Consider the following 21,794-nt stretch of genomic DNA (forward strand, 5'->3'; position numbering starts at 1 on the left):
GTAACAGAACTGGGATTAGAACCAAGTTCTTTTGACTATCATTTTTCTTCTTTCTTTCCCCAACCCTTCCTGAATCTTTCCCTTCTTTGTTATTCGCCTCTTCTCCCTGAAATGTACTAGAAACTAGAATTGGTAGGGGAGAAGAATGGGGAGGAGGAAGGTCAAAATAGAGAGTAATGGAGAAGAGAGGGAAGAATCATTCATTCTTTTTACCTTGATATTCCAGCTTAAATCCTGGACGGTTCTGTGAATGGTCACTGTGAAAATAGACTGTTGTCTCATGGGATGTTGAGAGCAGGGAGCCTGGCAAGTCATTCCCGCTGAACTTTCCAATCACATGGCTAGTTTCATAGGGGCCATTTCGAATTTCAATGAAGTCATGGTTGGGCTCAGTGGAGAAGTTCAAGAATTGTACATGTGCTCCTAAGAAAAGGAATCATCAAGAGATAAGCTCATAGGCTCTTTAATCATTGTTTAAAAGCCTGCTCCAACCCACTAAATTCTGTTACCTTTTCTTGATTAAGCCAAATGTCATGACCCACAGTAAGTATCATGCCAATTGATTACTAGCTTATATACTCTCATTCTCTAGCATCTTGACTCTTGCCATTCACATCTATATTCTAGGTTTGTTGGCTTCCCTTCATGTACTTTTTCCTTTCCTATCTCATGCTGATAAGATGTGGTAACCATCAAAACCATCATTGTTGATATAACTCAATTAGGCAACAGGGACCAAGGGTTCTCAAACACCCCTGTCAGCATTTCAGGCAAAGGATGCCTAACTGTGGAGGTACCTTACTCTGTATCCCACATTAACATAGAATAAGATTCACATGCTCCCATAATAGTAGGATAAGAACTAGTCACCTATTCCCTCAAGGCATTCCCCAAAGCCCTGAGAAAACCATACCAGAAATGCAGTCCCCTTCAACTGACTAACTCTTGTGGACATGCCCAATATACTGACTGTCCCATATTAATATAAAGAAGTAGTATTCCCTAAGCTTATATATTCTTTGCTTCCATATACATACTTCTTCTCTCATTAATCAACTATAGACTCCAGAGATGGTTTCAAATTATTCCTACACTAGTGTATAAAAAGGACCATCAGGGAAGCAGCCTGAAGCTTCTCTTATATGCATGAGGTGATAATTACTCACACCGTGGGAAGTACAAGCCACCTTCAGTTCAGCATAATGCTGTTATACACAAAACTCTTATCAGCAGGTAGTGTTCAATCTATTCAAGGTAATTCAACAAATATTTATTAAGTATTGGCTACAATAGAAATGAAGCCAAGGACAAATGATCTGCCTTTTGGTTAGTATGGAGAGTAGGAAGACAATTTTTAAATACTTTATTAATACCTTTCACTTTTAAATCAGCCCATTCCTGATATGACCCCCTTATAACACAGAAAACAGTTAAACAAAACCAAAGAAAGAGACCAACTTTAGATATCTGTAGTTCTTAAGTGTAGTCCTCTGGGACCAAGATGGGTCTTTACAATTACTTTTTCTTTTTTTTTTAGTGAGGCAATTGGGGTTAAGTGACTTGCCCAGGGTCACACAGCTAGTAAGTGTTAAGTGTCTGAGGCCGGATTTGAACTCAGGTACTCCTGATTCCAGGGCCGGTGCTCTATCCACTGCGCCACCTAGCTGCCCCCGGGTCTTTACAATTAAAACATGTTCAGTCTCCTTTCAGTATTGCTTTGTTATAGTACTGCAGTCATGGTGCAAATTATTTTCCTGGTTATGCTTACTTCATTCTGAATGACTTCATATGGGTCTTTCAATGTTTCTCTGAATTCTTATTCACAGTTTCTTAGAGCACAATACTATTTGATGACATTCATAGACCACACTTTTTTTAGTCTTTTGTTATTTTTTTTAAAAAGTGCTGCTGTGATTATTTGAGTACATATGGAGCCTTTCTCCCCTTGTCTTTGATCACTTTGAAGTATATGCTAGAAGTGGTATTGGTGGATCAAAGCGCATAAACAATTTAGTGACCTTTCTACCATAATTCCAAACTGTTTTGTAGAGTGGTTGAATCAATATACAATTTCCATCTTTTTATCACCTTAAACAGTGAGAATTTTGCAGAAGCCTGCATAAGGTGTATAATGTTTGTATTTGTGCTGTGGCTAAATAACTGCTATTTGTGCTAAAAATGAAGGCTGGCCTCCCTCCTAGATGAGGGGCCTCAAGGAACACCTTCCAAACAATTACAAAATTATGTATAATCACAAAATTTTATAATCAAAGGCCACCTAACTCCAAAAGGAATCTCCATTGACAAGTGGTAATACAGCTTCTGATTAAGAATCTCCAATGGGGGGAACCCACTATCTCCTGAAACAGCCAATTCCACTTGAAGATAGCTTTGTTAGAAACTTTTCCCCCTCATAATAAGATTAATTTGGGCAGCTAGGTGGCACAGTGGATAAAGCACTGGTCCTGGATTCAGGAGGACCTGAGTTCAAATCCAGTCTCAGACACTTGACACTTGACACTTGACACTTACTACTAGCTGTATGACCTTGGGCATAATAAGATTAATTTTTCCCCTTTGCAACCACCACCAATCATATTAGATTCAGCCTTCTGTATCTGATTAGAAAAGTCCAATCCCTTTTCTTTATGGCAGCTCTTCAAATACTTAAAGATAACACTCATAACTTCCCCATTCCCTTTTCCCTTCTAAGTCTTTACATTAATTTTCCTGGTTGCATTCCTATGAAAACTATCTAGTTAATCAATGTCATTCCTCAATAGTGGTGCCCCAAATTAAAAAGAATACTCCAGATGTGATTTGACAATGGTAGAGTACAAAGGGATTATTATTTCTTTATGCCTTTCTTAATATAGCCTAAATTGAAAAGTCTGGCAAGAAGTTAGGTCTAGATTAAGATTTCACACCAGGAAGAAGATACCTTTTGCATGTCTACATAGGGGAAGAAATTGGGATAGAACAGGGATAGAAAGGATCATATAATATAAAATAGCTAATTTTGACTATATAAAATTGAAAAAAATTACATAAACAAAATTAATAAAATTAAAACTAGAAAGAAAATTTTAATTGGGAAAAATCTTTGCAACAAGGTTCTCTGATAAAAGTCCGATAACCAAGATATGTAAAGAACAGATTCAAAGATACTGGAATGGAAGTCATTTCCCAATTTATAAGGAAGGAAAGAACACATTTATTAAGCTCCTATTTTTGTGCCAAGCACTGTTAAGTACTTTACAAATGTTATTTCATTTGATCTTCACAACAACCCTGGGAGATAGATGCTATTATTATCCCCATTTTAGTTAAGGAGACTGAGACAAAAAAAAAAAAGACTTTAAGTGAAAAACTAGTGTCTAAGGCTGAATCTGAACTCAGGACTTCCTGACTCTAGGCCCAGGGCTCTATCCACTTTGTCACCTAGGTGCCTCAATAAATGATCAAAGGATATGGATAGGCAATTTTTTTTATATTGATGAAACATTTTATTGATAAAGCATGCTTTAAAACATCATACAAAATCCAAGTATACTCATTTGATTCTACCATAATGTACAATGCTTGATGACTGTATTTTTAAATATATTTTTCTTTTTTCCCTTTATTTATTTTTTTAGTTTTCAACAGTAGTTTAGAGATAGACAATTTTTATTTGTTTTTTTTGTTTGTTTGTTTTTTAGGCAATGGGGGTTAAGTGAGTTGCCCAGGGTCACACAGCTAGTAAGTGTCAAGTGTCTGAGGCTGGATTTGAACTCAGGTACTCCTGACACCAGGGCCGGTGCTTTAACCCCTGCACCATCTAGCTGCCCCCAGAGACAGGCAATTTTTAAAGAAAAAAAATTTGAAATAATCAAAAAGCCATATGAAGAAATGCTTGAAGTCACTAATAATTAGAGAAATGCATATTAAAACAACTCTGAAGGTCCATCTCATACCTATCATAGTGGCATGAAAAAAAATATCAGAAAAATAAGTACAGGGGCAGCTAGGTGGTGCAATGGATAGAGCACCAGCCCTGTATTCAGGAGGACCTGAGTTCAAATGTGGCCTCAGACACTTTACATGCTTACTAGCTGTGTGACCCTGGGCAAGTCACTTAACCCCAACTGCCTCACCAAAAAAAAAAAAAAAGTACATTGATGGTCTGTTAGTAAAACTGTAAAATGGTACAACTAGTCTGGAAAGCAATTTGGAATTGTGCCCACAAAGTCACACGTCTATATTCCAAAAAGATCAAAGAAAGATGAAAATGATACATATATATGTGCAAAAATATTAAAAGTTATTTTTCTTGTGCAAAGAACTGAAAATAAAGCTATTTTCCATCAATTGGAGGAATAACTGAACAAATTATGTTACACAAATATCATGTAATATTATACTACAAGAAATTATAATGGGGCAGTTTTAGAGAAACCAGAGAAAGCTTGTATGAATTGATGCTGAGTGAAATGAGCAGAACAGGGAAAATAATTTACATAGCAATAATAATATTATAAAGAAAAACAACTTTGAAAGACTGAAGGACTGATCAGTGTAATGACCAACCATGACTCTAGAAGACTTATGAGGAAGCATGTTACCCATCTCCTGACAGAGAGGTGAACTCAGGGTGAAGAACGAAACATACATTTTTAAAGAGGGTAAATAAGTGGATTTGTTTTCCTTAATTATGTTTATTTGTTTGAAGAAATTTGTTTTTCATTTTTATTGGGAGGATTGATATAAGACAACAAAAGTAGCAATAGGATTTTCCAAAAAAATAAGAAAAGAGTTATTGAAGCATTTTTAATGAAGAAGATAGAACTGAAGGAAGTTCAGAAAGGAAGAACAGCTTTAAAAATGCATATTAAATTTAATATATACTTTTAAAAATCTATATAATGTATAACTTAAATCTGATTCCTTACTGCCTCAGGGAGGTGGCAGGGGAAGGAGAGCTAAAATTTGGAGCTCAAAACTTGAAATAAAAATGTTTATTATTTTTTAAAATCAATGCAATAGTTTTGTATTTTCACATTAAATTCTTTTTTCTACTTTTTGTATAGAAATGTTCTTTTTCTTTTTTTAGTGTTTATTAAATTCAAAAACATTTTTTAAAAAGAAAGCACACTAGATTTTTATCTTTTAAAAAAGCTAGCAGTCATTAAAACAGATGTGTAATTTTCTATATTAGCCTCTTTTGATTTAGAATTTAATTTTTCCAAATTACATGTAAAAACAAATTTTGACATCAATTTTTTTTTTTTTTTTAGTGAGGCAATTGGGGTTAAGTGACTTGCCCAGGGTCACACAGCTAGTAAGTGTCAAGTGTCTGAGGCCGGATTTGAACTCAGGTACTCCTGACTCCAGGGCCAGTGCTTTATCCACTGTGCCACCTAGCCGCCCCTGACATCAATTTTTTAAAACTTTGTGTCCTGTAGTAAAAAAATATGAAAGTTTTTTTAACAGTCGGTTAGGATAATTGAAAGACGCCAGTTTTTCTTTAAGGACCACCCTTTCTGGGAGGAGACCAATGGCATGAGCTACGCACGCCAGTGCGCCTGCTGCGCATGTCAGACTGCCTGCTATGCACTCGACTTCCGGGGTGCGAGCTGAAAAGGCAAGGAGAGAACGGAAGTGGGGCTTTTTTCTGCTCCGCTGGTCTCCTGGCTGCGCTGCACAGACAGACTCGGACTGGAGTTTGACTTGGCCCGGATCTCAGTTAACAGCACTCGCTTGACTCGGTCTCTCTCCCCAAAAGTGGCCTTCGGTTTTGGTGAGTTTTATACAGAATATAGACTAAGCCTAGATTTAAGACGATTTGTATTGTATTTCTATTTTCCTATCCTTCTAATCAACATCACCTTGTGACTACCATACAATAAAGGCTCTATCTAGAAAACCAGAAGCTTCTTCCATTTACTAGTCTGGGAGATAAATTAAGGGAAAAGTTAAGTAGGGGAGATTTATAATCTAATATCCAATCTCACAGTCCCAACTTCTCTTCCTCTCTCCCTTTCTACCCCCCCCCAAGAATTCAAACAATTCAATATAAGTTATACATGAGTAGTCGTGCAAAACATCTCCACGTTATCCAGGTTGTAAAAGAAAACAGACAAAAACAAAACTTCGGATTACGGAACTATCAAAAAAATTATGCTTCAATCTATTTTCAGATACCATCAGTTCTTTATATATGGATTGCAATTTTCTTAAGTCTTTCTGAGTTATCTTTGATCACTGCATTGCTGAAAATAACCAAGTCATTCACAGCAGATCATCTTATACTACTGCTGTTATTCTGTATAATATAGTACATTTCACTCTGCATCAGTTCATGTAGGTCTTTTTCTCTGGTAGTATCCTACTCATCATTTTTTAAAAATTTTCAATAAAGTAACTAACAAAAAAATTATGTTTCAATCTGTATTCAAATACCATCAATTCTCTCTCTGTAGATGGACTGCATTTTTCATAAGACCTTCGGAGTTGTCTTGGATCATTCCATTGCTGAAAATAACCAAGTCATTCACAGCAGATCATCTCACAATATTGCTGTTATTTTGTATACAGCGCATTTCACTTTGAATCAGCTCATGCAGGAACCTCCAGGTCTTTCTAATCGTATCCTGCTCATCATTTTTTATAGTAAACTATATTTATACAGTACTCTAAAGAGAAATTTCCTTACAATGAACTTATGAAGTTGATTATATATTGGCCTCTTTTACCATTTTGCTTTATAAATGGATTTTTTCCAGATGTTAAGTTCATAATTGTTTTTAAAAATTAAAAAATACTACCCAAAATTTCATTACCTTTTTTTCACTGTCACAAAACAATGATCCATACTGAGCTTACAGTTTATTAAAAACTCTCAAACTTTTTTTAATCAAAGTGCTATCTAACCATGCCTTGTACTTGTGAAGTTGATTTTTTTTTTTAAACTCAAGTGTAAGGCTTTAAATTTGTTCCCACTGAATATCATCTTATTATATTCAACCTAGTGTTCTAGTCTGTCAGGGTCTTTTTGGTTACTGACTCTGTTGTGCCATCCCTCCCTGCTTTGTGCCAAGGACAAACTTGATAAGCATCCTCTTTATCTAAGTAGTGGATAAAAATGCTAACCAATGGAAGGGCAACCTTAGATTCCTGCAGCATTCTGCTGGAGACCTCATGCCAAAGTGACATTGAACAGTTAACTATCATATCTTTTGGGGGCAGCTAGTGGTACAGTGGATAAAGAAAGCACTGGCCCTGGAGTCAGGAAAACCTGAGTTCAAATCTCACCTCAGACATTTACTAGCTGCGTGACCCTGGGAAAGTTGCATACCCCAATTGCCTTAAAACATCCGGGGCCATCTCCAGTTATCCTGATGTATATCTTGCCACTGGACCCAGATGGGTCTGGAGGAAAGAGTGAGGTTGATGACCTTGCACAGCCCTGCCTCAATTAAATTCAATTCACTGCAAGTCATGACATCACCTCCAGAAGGGATGATACTCTTTGAGAATGAAGGACAAACAACAACAAGGATCATATCTTTTGAATCCAGATAACCAACCAGTTACAAATCCCATATTCATCCTATTTACTAAGCCTACATATTCCCACCTTTTCCATATGAATAGTATGAAATACTTAATTCTACTTCGTTACAATCTGAGTAAATTTATCTACAGTATCCTGATCTACCACGTTATCAACTTTATTTAAAAAGGAAATTAGGTTAGTTAGACATAACTTGTTCTTTATGAAATGATGCTGACTATTTGGGATTACCACTTATTCCTTCTAGATATTTATTAAGCATCTCAATGAACCTTTCTAGATTTCCCCAATAGCAATAAAGACCAATGGCCCATAGTTTGTACTCTATCTTCTTCTATTTTCAAGATGGCAGTTGCTTATCTCTAATCTCATTTACAGAGGATGTAGTTCATCTAATGTAGGTGACTTGAACTGATCAAGGATAAATTTAGGCACTCTCTTACTCTTTCCTTACACTTATTATCTAGGGTACCAATGCCCTATTAGCCAATTTCATTCTATTGCTACCCATCCAAAAGTAATTTTTCTTATAAGAGAAAATAAGCAAAATTAGAATTGAACAACTGCTTTCTCTCTGTTGTCAGTGATCATCAAAATTACCTCTTGGCAGTGAGCCTGTCACTTTTTTGATTGTCTCTTTTCCCCAACATAGCTAAAAACAAACAAAAACTCCTTTTTGTTGTTCTTCGATTTCCTCACTGGCCTCAGCTCATTCTGAGATTTAGCATACCACACTTTCCATGTTTGTCCTGTTATCTGCCTTTGCTTCTATCTCTTATACATAACTTTTAAACATTTAAAATCAATTGGTTAGCTCCTTAGACATCCATACTAGTCTCTTCAAGCAAGTCCTACGATACCAAATTGTCTTTGTATGCATATTAAAACCAACTCTTTCTTGCCTTCTGAAAGAAGAGTCATTAGTATGCTTAGTTACCACTTCCTAGTCCTAGAAGGTTTTGCTACCTTCATACTAGCTGTGGCCAACAAACTCTGATGTAGTCAGTATAGAAACTAAAGGCAATATTGTCTAGAATATATACTAGTAAAATACTGGAGAGAAAGATAGTGAAATTATGAGCAATATTACCACATAAAACACTGGAAAGCAGTAGGTGGAAGAAACAAACTTACACAAAGCCTGGCAAGAAATCAAAACAAATTGGTATTTTAAACATTTTGGGGAAACCCCAGATTTCATAATTAACTTAAAAAATGACCCAAGAAAACATCAGTAACTACCTCTAATCTGTCTGCTTTCTAAACTCTACCAAAACTTTATGAGTATAATGTACATGTGTATAAAGGGCATTTTTGGTGAAAGCGTGGAAAGTAAACAGAAAGGCTTTCCCAAATAATATTTTGGGATCTTTATCCTGACATCAAGCCTAAATTTGTCTCTTTGTCTCTTCCACCCATTGCTACTAGGGCCAAACAGAACACAATGAATCAATTCCAATTTCTCGTGAAAATATTTCAAGACTTCAAGACAACTCTCAAGCCTCCCTGAGTTTTCTCCTTTCCAGTTCACAGGATCAAAAATTTAGAGCTGGAAAGGATCTTTGAAATAATGGATTCCAAACTCCTCATTTTACAGATGAAGAAACTGAAGCCCAGAAAGGTTAAATGACTTTCCCAGGATCCTTCAACTGATTATTCTATGATGTGGTCAGGGTTACTTTACTTCTTGGTGCCCTCCTCTGTAGATTCTCTATCTAGATGATCAATGATCTACTTAACCTGTGGTGCCGAGAATTCAACCCAATATTCCAGATAGGGCTGGGCCATGATGAGAGTATAGCAGAACAATTTCCTTCAGGATGCAAAAGAAAACATATTGAATTTACATTCAGAAGACCTGGGCTTGAATCTCCATTCTGGGATTTGATTGATACCTGTGTGAACTTGGGAAAATTACTAACCTCTGTGGGATCTAGTTACTTTAACTGTCAAATTAAAGGATTGAGCAAGATGGTACCTACAGGTTCTTTCTAGATCTAAATGTATGGTCCCATCACCTTTATTTCTGGAGTCTATCCCTTTTAATGTAGTCTAAGGTTACATTAGCTCTTCAGGCTGCCATATCACACTGTTGACTCATATTGAGCTTTCAGTCCAATGAAATCTTTATGTTGACAATAAGAGTCATTTGAGTCCATTCAGCAAAATGTCACCTTTAGGTCACTCCTATGACAAAATATTTTCAATTCATATAACACAATTATATGATTCATTGGAAGTACAACAAATAATTTTGTTTTCATATTTCCAGATTATTATCTTTAAGTCTCCATATGGAGAAGGAAAGAAAAATAGATTGTATTTTTTCTTGCCTGCGTATACAGAGTAACATGTATCTATGTATTTGCAGCTATGTGTACATGTGATACTGCATATACATTGGTATGCACAGGTAGTTTTGTCTCGGAGTATACACACCTCCACTAAAGTCCTACTCTCTTGGCTCACTGAGGCACTAACTTGACCCTGAGTTCTTAGTGGACCTCTAAAAGTCCAATAAGTTGTGAAGTCTTCAAGCATGGGCCTAGAGACAGACTACATATTGTTATCAAAGGACCAGACTATGTAAGTCAGAGAGGCTCATCAAAAGGAAAAGCACAAGATGATGACCTCTTCAACCATAGCAACATTTCAAGACCATAAAAGTCATGGAAGGTGGGGGTGATTTGTGCAAGGAATGGAAATACCTACCATGCTGAAGACATAGATTCAATTGAAGAAATGAGGTGTGAAACGACATCTATATGTGTACAGGCATATGTAAGTGTATGGTTGTATATCTGTGTTCTCATCTATGTATGTTTCACAGATGTAAAAATGGAAACATGTATGTCTACTTAAAGATACAGGTGTACTCTCTCCTGTGTATTTGAACATGAAAGGATCTGTGAATATGCATACACAGAGATGTCTGAATGTGTTTTCTTCTATGTGTGGATAGATACCTATTGTGTATGCAAGAAAGAGTTGACCATTTTAATTGTTCTCTAAGAAGAAATATGTACTGATATATTCTTCACATGATGTTGAAAGGCTGTAAAAGAATGAAGTTTGCTAAAACCTTCCATGGCTAGAGTGATGAGTCTATTGGATACAAGGGGCATCAGACTCCTTAGATATTTAGGGGCACTGATAACAGGATTTAACATAAGGTTCCTTTAAGGCTATAAGTGAGTGACCAGAATGAAGGCAGGAAATACTCAGTGAGCATAATGCTCTCTTATATTTAGTTTATCTTTGGTCACTGAAAAACTTAACACTAACACCACCTGTAGGTTGATTAGCACAGTTAAGAGGCAAGTTTTCATTTCAAAAATGTACTGGGAAGGGAGCAGCTAGGTGGTACAGTGGATAAAGCACCAGTCCTGGATTCAAGAGGACCTGAGTTCAAATCCGGCCTCACACACTTGACACTTACTAGATGTGTGACCCTGGGCAAGTCACTTAACCCTCATTGTCCTGCCCCCAAAGGAATGTACTGGGAAGAGCCAAGAATCAATTCTTCACCCAACTAAAGTACATTACTTCATTTTGAGGAATAAGAACTCGAGAGTTAGCTATGGATAGAACTAGAAGAATGATGGTAGGAAAATGTCATAATTTTCAAAGAGGGGAAGGTGGATCCTTTAACTACAGGACAAGGAGCTTGATGCCAGGTCCAGGCTGAATTCTAAAGTAAATTACTAAAAGTATGTCTTGTGAGCAGTGGAAAGCTTGAGAGTCAACAGTGGTTCATCAATAAAATTTTATGCCAGACTAACTTTAATCTCTTTTTTCTCATAATATTACTAGACTGATAAAGTGAGTATAATACACATGATATAGACATAAATTTTATTTTTTTAAAGTAATAAACATTTTTACTCATAGTTTTGGGTTCTAATTGTTATCCCTCTTTCCTTCCCTCCCCTTTCCATTCCCTGAGGTGGTAAGCAATCAGATATAGGTTATACATGTATGACTATGTAAAACGTTACCACATTAGTAATTTTGTATAAGAAAATTTGAATAAAAGGAAAAAAATGAAAGAAAGTGAAAAATAGCATGCTTCAGTCTGTGTTCCCTCAATATCAGTTCTTTCTTTGGAGATGGATAGTATGTTTCATCAATAGTCCTTTGGGATTATCTTGGATCATGGAACTGTTGAGAATAGTTAAGTCTTTCACAGTTCTTCATCAAACAGTATTGCTGTCTCTGTGTACAACATTCTCTTGGTTCTGCTCTCTTCACTATACATCAGTTCATACAACTCTTTCCAGGCCTTTTTGAAGTCATCCTGCTAGTCATTTCTTATATCACAACAATATTCCATCACCACCATATACCACAGCTTGTTTAGCCATTCCCCAATTGATGGGGATTCCTTTGATATCCAATTCTTAGCCACCACAAAAATAGCTGCTGTAAATATTTTTGTACAAATAGGTCTTTTTTTTTCTTTTGGGGATGTCTTTGTGATATAAACCTAGCAGTGGTATTGCTGAACCAAAGGGTATGTACAGTTCTATAGCCCTTTGGGCATAGTTCTAAATTGTTCTCCAGAGTGGTTGGATCCTCCACCAACAGTGGATTAGCTAGATTTAAATTTTAACAATGTAAATTGAATATAAACTTTGTGTGGGAAGTCATAGTTTCATTTTTGGTTTTGTATTCTCAGTAACATAATGCCTAGCACATAGAAGGCACTTAATAAATATTTGTCCATTGATATTTTAAAAACTGACTTAGGCATTAACATATCTTCTCTCATGATATATTTTTCAATTATGCAAAAAGTTGTCAACTAAGCAAAAGTAGACAGGCAAATTTGGGCATATGTACCAGAACTAATTAATGATTATTTGATTAATGCCAGTCTGGAGGAGGTAAAGTACCCAAAGTCTCTGTCTTTATTTCGTTTTATGTTTTTACCAGTTATTTGGATGAAAATATAGATGATATGCTTTATAAAAATTCAGACACATCAAATTCTTTGTGACCCCATTTGGGGTTCTCTTGGCAAAGATACTGCAGGGGTTTTGCCATTTCCTTCTCCAGCTCATGTTGCAGATGATGAAACTGAGGCAAATAGGATTATGTAAATGGGCATATTTGAACTCAAAAAGATGAGTCTCCCTGACTCCTGGAACTCTGTGCACTGTGCCACCTATGTACCCCAGATTACTTTTATTATCAAATTCACTATTTATTATTAAAAATTATCAAAATTACTAATGACTAAAACTGAAAGGGTTGCTTAACATGCTGGATGACAGAATCAGGATCAAAAAGTATTTCAATGGATCTAATCTAATAAAATAAGTCAATGTTAGTAGAGGTTCCGGAAGAACTGATTAGACAACAGTTCATGACAAGAAGCTAAAGGTTTTAACAGGTTGCAAATTCAATATAAATCAACATCATGAAATAGGAGTGATACAGGAGGTGGCTCCCTCATGGCAAACTTATGGTGGGCCATAGATAAGGGTAGTACAGGATGGGTCAACATGGATGTTGACCTGTATCATTTAAAGGATTATCTGCATTAAGGAAATCACAGATTTTTATGAGAAATAATAGTAACTAACATTTATGTAACACTTTATAGTTTCAAAGTCTTTTTTGTTTGGTTGGTTTTTTTGTTTTTTGTTTTTGGTGAGGCAATTGGGGTTAAGTGACTTGCCCAGGGTCACACAGCTAGTAAGTGTTAAGTGTCTGAGGCTGGATTTGAACTCAGGTACTCCTGAATCCAGGGCCAGTGCTTTATCCACTGCGCCATCTAGCTGCCCCTTTCAAAGTCTTTACATGCATTATTTTTTGAGTTTAAAACATCTCTGTGAAATAGGTATTTCAAGTATTATGATTCCAATTTTACAGAAGAAGACAGTAAAGCTTAGGGAATTTAAATGACTTACTCCAAACCCAGGCCTCTCCTAATTCTAAATGCAGCACTCTCTCTGCCATATATACACTGTCTCAAGAGTATCTCCATGACTTTGAGGTCTCAAATGGAAATCTAGATGGAAATATCGAAGTTGCAGATGCAGGACTGGAGATCAGACAGATTCTGGGGGGACATATAGATCTGAGAGACATCTGTGTAGATATAACAATGGTTCCCATAGGAATGACAAGATTCCCAACAGATAATGTATAGAGTGAGAAAGGGGACCAGGACAGAGTCTTGGGGAAAACCCACTTATAGGGTGAGAGATGGATGATGACTCCACAAAGAAGATTGAGGAGGACTAGTCGGAAAGGCAGAAGCAGATACAACACTGCTGTGTAAGATGAAAAAATAAGCATCCAAAAGGAAGGAGAAGTCAACAGTTAGGTTTTTCAGAAAGATTAAAGAAGATGAGAACTGAGAAATGACCTCAGGATCAAACAATTGGGAGATCACTGGTAAGATTTCAGAGGTTTAGAAACAAGTGTGATGAAGGGAAGAGTGACAGAATGGATGGAGTTCTAGACTTTCAATCAAGAAGACCTGGCTTCAGATCTTGTTTCTGATCCTTATTAGATGCATAACTATGGAAAAATATTTACATTTCTCTAATCTTAAGTTTCTTCATCTGTTGAACAGGGATAATAATACCTGTAGCATCTACCTCACAAGGCTGTTGTGAGGATCAAATGGGATAATGCTTATAAATTGCTGCACAAATTCAAATTGTAATATGTCAGTTAATATTATTTTAAATGAATTAAATATATTTATATATAGAATGTAAGAGCTACAAGGGACATAAGAGAACTAATTCAACTTCATCATATTATAAATGAGGGAAAGTAACTTCCAAAAATTACTTGAACTAGAATTCAAGTCTCTTGATTCTCCACCCAGATGCCTTTACTTAAAAACAAAACAAAACTCTTGTTCAAAACTTAAACACTCCTAAAAAGAATATTTCCATATACACAGAACACAAAAAGAAGATTCAACAGAAAACCATGGATCACCATTTCATGAAATAGAGGTAGACAAAGATATGTATGTATGTATGTATGTATGTATGTATGGGCATATATACATACACATATGTATTACACTATATATATATATATACACCAAGTATACTATATAACTTATTCATATGTATCTATAGCTATATAGATATCTATAGACACATTACATGACTTTCAAAACTATCCACTTTGTCTTTGCTTCCTTCTGAACTTTCTTTGGTTCTCTTTGTGCAACAACAACAACAAAAAATTCAGTGGTCTTTTGGGAAAAGGGAGAAGGAATCAATCACCAATGCCTCCTCCCTCACCTCACAATTAACTGAGAGAAAGGAGGAGGAAAAAAACCACACCAATAGTCAAGAAAAACAACGCCACACAGGGACCGTGTCCAAAAAAGCATATTTCTGTATCTCATGTCCATCACCACTTTGTTGAGAGGTGGGTAACATGTTTCATTGAAGGTCCTCTGGAGACATGATTAATCACTACTTTCATCAGAGTTCTTAAGTCTTTCAAAGTTGGTTTTTCTTTACAATGTTGTTCTCCATATACACATTCTTTTCCTTGATATGTTCACTTCACTTTCTGTCATTTCATACTACCTAGGATTCTTTGAAATTATCTCATTTATCATTTCTCACAGTGTAATAATATTCCATTTATGTTCATATCCCTCAATTTGCTCAGTTATTCCTCAATTGTCTAAAAGACAATCTAAGGCATCCACATAAATTTTAATCCCCACAATCTCTCCTTTTTTAGTTCCCCCTTTAGGATCCAGAAGTTTGTTCTGCTTGTTCTGCTTGTGATGATTCCCTCCCCAAATCATCTCCTCTCTTTCTTTCTTTCTTTCTTTTTTTTTTTTTTTTTTTGGCTGGGCGATGAGGGTTAAGTGACATGCCCAGGGTCACACAGCTAGTAAGTGTCAAGTGTCTGAGTCTGGATTTGAACTCAAGTCCTCCTGAATCCAGGGCTGGTGCTTTATCCACTGTGCCACCTAGCTGCCTCAAATCATCTGCTTTCTTAACTCTACCCCTATTCCCGTATGTTTCCCTGCTGAGTTAATTTCTACACCAAACTCTTTGAGTCTTTGTGTATATGTGTGTGTTTGAACATGCTTAATGTTCCTTTATACATTTCAGATAAAAGTAAGGTTCATACGATAATGTTCCCTCCATCCTCTTCCTCCTTTCTATTTCTGATGCTCCCCAATTGTGAGAAATAACAAATTCTACACTCTTCTTCCTTTTATCTATCTTTTTCTTTCCCCTCTTTAAACCCTCAGAACAAAACCAATCTATTCCCAGAACCTCTGGTTTTCTTAGTTAAGTCCCTCAATACCCTTTGAAAACATGACAGTTCTGAAGTGACACTTGTTTCTTCTTCCCTTATTAGAATGTTAGCATTTCATCATCAAACAGTTCCTTCTAACTACTTAAATAAATTTATTTTTCTAGGTGTCTCTGGACTTGTATGTTTATATTTCAAAGTTCCTATGCTTTTTCATCAGAAATGCTTAAAAGTCCTCTCCTTTTTCATTAAAGGTTCATTATTTTCTTCTGAGGATTATACTCAATTTTGTAGGATAAGTTATTCTTGGTTGTAGGGAGGCATCTTTTGCCTTTTGGAATACTGTATTCAAGATTTTCTTAAGTTTTTTTTTTTTGTTGTTGTTGTTGTTTTGTTTTTTGTATGTGAGGCAATTGGGGTTAAGTGACTTGCCCAAGGTCACACAGCTAGTAAGTTGTCAAGTGTCTGAGGCCAGATTTGAACTCAGGTCCTCCTGACTCCAGGACCGGTGCTCTATCCACTGCACCACCTAGCTGCCTCGATTTTCTTATGTTTTAATAGAAGTTGCTATATATTGTGTGATTCTGATTGTAGTAACTTAGAACCTGAACTGATTGTTTCTGGATGCTTGTGGCATTTTTTTCATGCATGTAGGAATTCTGTATTATTCCTGGGATTTTTCCATTGTGTGTTCCTTTTGGGAAGGGGGATGATTTGTAGATTCTATCTTTACTTTGTTTACTTGTTCTCATATAGTGACCAGATTTTTTTTTTTTTTTTGTGGGGCAATGGGGGTTAAGTGACTTGCCCAGGGTCACACAGCTAGTAAGTGTTAAGTGTCTGAGGTTGGATTTGAACTAAGGTACTCCTGAATCCAGGGCCGGTGCTTTAACCACTGTGCCACCTAGCTGCCCCGTGACCAGATTTTTTTAATCCAGTTTTCAGAGATTCCAGTGGTTCTTAAATTCTCTCTCCTGCTTTCCAGGACAGTTTTTTTTTTCATTATCTTACATTTCCTTCTATTTTTTCAATCTTTTGATTTTGTTCATATGTATACACACACACGCATATATATTTATTTAAATTCAGGGGTATTGATTTCAAGTCTAGTATTCTGACCTTCTATCTATCCATTATATTGTCCAACCTGACTTTACCCATATGGATTTCTTTCAGTAATACACAGTATTTTATATTGGACTGTACCCTGAAGGGTCTTACCATCAAAAAAGAATCTTGCCAGTTATCATGAGCATAAATTAAAGGAACAAGGGAAGATGAATATTTAAAACCAAAAAACCCCCAAAACACACACACACACACACACACACACACACACATCTATATCTGTTTCATGGAGTGTTGGATTTTTGTTTGATCTATTTTAGTTTATAGACAGTATGTTTCTTGGGGGTTTTAGAATTTTTTTCTTTCTAAGCTACTTATTCTCCTCCCAAAGCTTTTACTCAAAGGTTTTATTTCATTTTTATCTCTTACTTCATTTCGTCATGTAGTTCTTGTAGAAAATCCATTTTTCCTTTGAATCTCCGTTTGCTTCAGCATGGTGTTTTCGATGATTTTCTAATTTTTCCAACTTTGGTTCCTGAATGAGGGTTTTGAGCCAGGACCGCACCCTGATACATCTGTAGATGAGGTGGATGGCCCTGCTCGTTCTTGCCTGGATGTCTGAGGTTCTCGTGATGACCCCCACCTCTAGGCTTAGACCCTCCTGGATCCGAGGTTAGAGTGCAACATCTCCAGGGCTCTCTCCGGCATCTCAGGATAGAGTTTCAGTGACCTCTGAGCGCTGGTCAGTACCATGTTAGTTGCTGCCTGCTGCTGTTCCCTAGGGCTTTCAAGGTCCTTGCCCTGGGGGGTTTTCAAGGAAGCCCTTCGCTTTTGCTATTTCTAGACATAGAGCTTTGCAGACTAAGGTAGCCAATCTCTGCTTGCTCTCATATTCTCACTCCTTAAGGGACCCCTTTCCTATTATTAGTAAGCTTCTTGTAGACTTTTTTGAGGGTAGATGTCATTTATTGGAGCTTCTCATTGAATTTCTTGATCATTATTTGGTCTAATGGGAATTTCAGAGTTTTGCTGGAGCAGATGTTGGGGAGCTAGGCAGCCTGTCTCTAATTGCCAAAGGCCCCAGACCTTAGCAATAAATCCTAGTGTTCTTTCTATTATCCTGCTTTACCTCTCAGCATTCTGCTAACTTGAATTTTCTAAGTCTATGAGTTATGCTTCTCTACTCCCAAGCAAGCGTGTAGACAGCCCTATTTACAGAGCAGAAAGTACAGTTTACCTGTGTCAGGGAATGTGAAAGGTCAGCCAGGAATAAACTGCTTTTCATCTCCCAGATTAGATGAGGGCAGTCTGATTGCAAAAACTGATACTGTTCCTGCAAGAACAACTCCCAGAGTGACAGACCTAAAAGATTTCCTTAAGGGCAAGCCTGGGAAGAACAGATGCAGAGAGTGACAGAGTACAAGAGTACTCAGAAAGATCAGACACACAGAAGATGAGATCGCACATTTTATTGTAGCCATCTATTCTGATGAGCATTAAACAACTTATACTGCAGAGTGTATAAGAGCCTTATGTGTTCCCATCTGAGCCCTTTTTTCATATTATTCTGATTGTCATCTCTATTTGCCTTTAATATTAGACACAAAATACATGCTTTGTGAATGGCATGTTTGCTTGTTTAAGGTGATAGAATTTCAATATTCTTTTTAGTCTTATACGACACACCCATAGCCATGGGCCACAAGGGTCTAAATTAAGTTCAGACTCCTCAGAATGGTATTCAAAATTCTGTAACATCACCGCCTACCTACCTTTCTATATCACTATTCCACATACCCTGTGCTCTAGCTAAGCTGGACCAGTCATGGGCTAAGTTCACTAAACATACCCTATAACTCTCTCCCCTGATTTACATAACTCCATAGACTGCTTTCCTGTTCCATCTCTGCCTGTTTAAATGTTTCCTAACCTTTGAGATCCAGCTCAAATGCCACCTTCTCCAGGAAACCTTCCCTAATATCAACAGCAATCAGTGATTTCTCCCTCCTCCCAACTGTCAGAATATTAACGGTACCTCATTCATGCACTTGCCACATTTTATCTTATGTTATAATGATTTGTGTACATCTTGAGAATAAAATGCTGTGCTTTAATTATCTATGTATCCCCTGCATTGTTTACCACAGTAAATGTTTGTTGAACCCTTCTTGATTCAATAAATAAATTATCTATAATAGCTACCAGTTTAGCATCATATGGAAAGAATGAAAAAGCATGCAGTTCACTTGTTCCATGCAGTCTACTCCTAAGACAAGCTAAATGCCATTGATCGACTGAAAGATAAGAAATCTGAGCACCATCTAGTGGTACACCTGACTGCCAGCAAGCTGACCAGCTGCCTTATCTAAACACATAGTATATCTGTTCGAATCAAATATTAAAAGAACAGCCAAAAAGAACCCTCAGTGAAATTCCATGTGATTAAAGACATGGTTTCTATTGCTAACATTTGCCTCCAACATAGGACTTGATGAAATGGACTCCGCTTAATGTTGCAATAAGTTGATTGATATCTATCTATATATGTGCATAAACAAGCACAACCATCTCAAAACAAAAGACCCTAGCATTAGCTGAAAACTCCTGCTGCAGATCCTGGATCTGCTAGTTCTTACAGGATGAGAGGGCACTTTTTTTTGGTTGTCCTTGTTGGAATTCTGTTGCACATGTTGTTTTTGTTTTTTGTTTTGTTTTGTTTTGTTTTAAATATTCATCTTCCCTTTTTCCTTTAATTTATGTTCATGATAACTGGCAAGATCTTTTTTGATGGTAAAACCCTTCAGAGTACAATCCAATATAAAATACTGTGTATGGGGCAGCTAGATGGCGCAGTGGTTAAAGCACCGGCCCTGGATTCAGGAGTACTTGAGTTCAAATCCGGCCTCAGACACTTGACACTTACTAGCTGTGTGACCGTGGGCAAGTCACTTAACCCTCATTGCCTAAAAAAAAAAAAAAAAAAAAAAAAAAAAAATACTGTGTATTACTGAAAGAAATCCATATGGGTAAAGTCAGGTTGGACAACATAATGGATAGAATATCAGAATACTAGACTTTAAATCAATACACCTGAATTCAAATATGGCCTCAGACATTTACTAGCTATATGATCATATAGTAAGTCACTGAAAATTGCTTTAAGAGCCTTAGTTTCTTTGTATTACATATTATATATCTATGCATATTACTCAGTATATTTTAATATAGTAACAGCTTCAGATAAAAATGTCCTCAAACAACTTGGCCTCAATTAGATTGCTTTGTTTTTGTTACATTTAAATATTTTAGGATTTGAAAGAAATTGCTTTTATCTTAGGAATAGTGGGTATTATATATGGGTTTGACTAAATTGCTGTTTCTGCAATGTCAATAAACATTTATTAAGTACCTACTGTGTGCACAGTTCTGTGCTTTGTGCTTGAGATATAACAATAGTTCTAACGCTGTCTCTGCTCCTGAGAGTTAAAATCTAGAGGGGACATAAAAGAAGGAAGGAAGAATGCAAAAGGAAATATTGTACAAAGTAGAAAGACATAAGTGTAAACGACAAGGGTAGACAAAGTGCTATGAACATTTTTAGGAGGGAGAGATTTATTTCATATAGTTTTGGGGCTTTTTGGGGGGAGGAGCCTTTAATTTGGGTCTTAAAGAAAAAGAACTTCATCAGATAAAAATAAAGAGAGACTGTGTTCTAGGCAAAGGGATGGCATGTCTGAATACAGTGGCAGGAGAATAAAAGATGAAACCAAGGAACCACTGTCTAGTTTGGCTGGGACGCAGAGTGTGTTAAAGAAGAATAATGGAGAAAAAAAAAAAGCTAGGTACGTGTTCAGAAGTCAAACTGTAGAGGACCTGAAGTGTCTGGTTAAGGAATCTCTATTTTATCCTATTGCAAAAGGGTCAAAATCTAGAAGTTATTAAGATAATTTTAGCAGCTACATAAAGTAAAGGTTGGATTAGTGAGGACAGAAATTTAATATAAGTAGACCAATTAGGAGGCTATTGCAATAGTTCAAGTGACAGGTGATGATGGCCTGAACTGGAGTTGTTGCAGTAGGAACAGTAAGGAAGGAATGATGTGAGCAAAACTGCAATGTAAATAGGTGATATTCCCTGTGGGAGAGGGGATGGTGCTATCAGTCACTTTGAAAAAGTAGGTAGATTTAAGCCAGTCTGGTGAATTCAAGGAGAGTCTTATTAGAGGAATAGTACCATGGCTGCTAGAAGCATGAAGTTTTATGGAAATGTAGAAATGTATGGGGACTAATTAGCAGGGAGGCTGCATGAAGACCTCACTTCTAGGGGCAAGATGTCACCACTATGTGTCAGCAACTGTTTTATCCCAGGAAGCCAAAAACATGGTTCTGGTTTATAAATTCAGACTAAGAAGACTGTAGGATAAAAATCCTGAGCTGTACAAATCCATCATTTGGTATTCAACGTTTGATATTTGTTCCTTCTTTCTCTGAATTGCTAGTGGAAACCTTTGTTGAAAACTTTTTTTTTCCCTTCTGTTGTTGGGTGGGGGAGCAACTAAGTGACATTTGAATATAAGTTCAAATCCAACTTTAGACACTTACTAGCTGTGTGACCCTGGACAAGTCACTTCGCCCTGTTTACCTCAGTTTCCTCATCTGTAAAATGAGCTATAAAAGGAAATGGCAAGCTGCTCTAGTATCTTTTCCAAGAAAACCCCAAATGGGATCACAAAGAATGGGATATGACTGAAACACCTGAACAACAAAAACAATAAAGAAAAGCGACAAAGCACTGAGAACAGACTAGCTCTTGTGTCAGGGGAATGAAGGACTGAACAGGATTATACTCCTACAGTTTTGAAAGAGACATGCTGGGTTTGGAGTCAGGAGATATCTGGATTCTAATCCAGCCT

At 36.7% G+C, this 21,794-nt stretch overlaps 1 protein-coding gene across 2 annotated transcripts in view; it reads right to left on the reverse strand.

Annotated features, from left to right (window-relative positions):
• Positions 1-21,794, reverse strand: part of CSMD2 (CUB and Sushi multiple domains 2) — a 1,007,742-nt gene that overhangs the window by 108,407 nt on the left and 877,541 nt on the right. For both annotated transcript variants that reach the window (XM_043994712.1, XM_043994711.1), the window contains exon 41: positions 214-423. In XM_043994712.1, coding sequence (XP_043850647.1) covers positions 214-423 — 210 coding nt within the window. The remainder of the gene's footprint in view (positions 1-213; positions 424-21,794) is intronic.

This window comes from Dromiciops gliroides, chromosome 3, assembly GCF_019393635.1.
Source record: "Dromiciops gliroides isolate mDroGli1 chromosome 3, mDroGli1.pri, whole genome shotgun sequence".
NCBI lineage: Eukaryota > Metazoa > Chordata > Mammalia > Microbiotheria > Microbiotheriidae > Dromiciops > Dromiciops gliroides.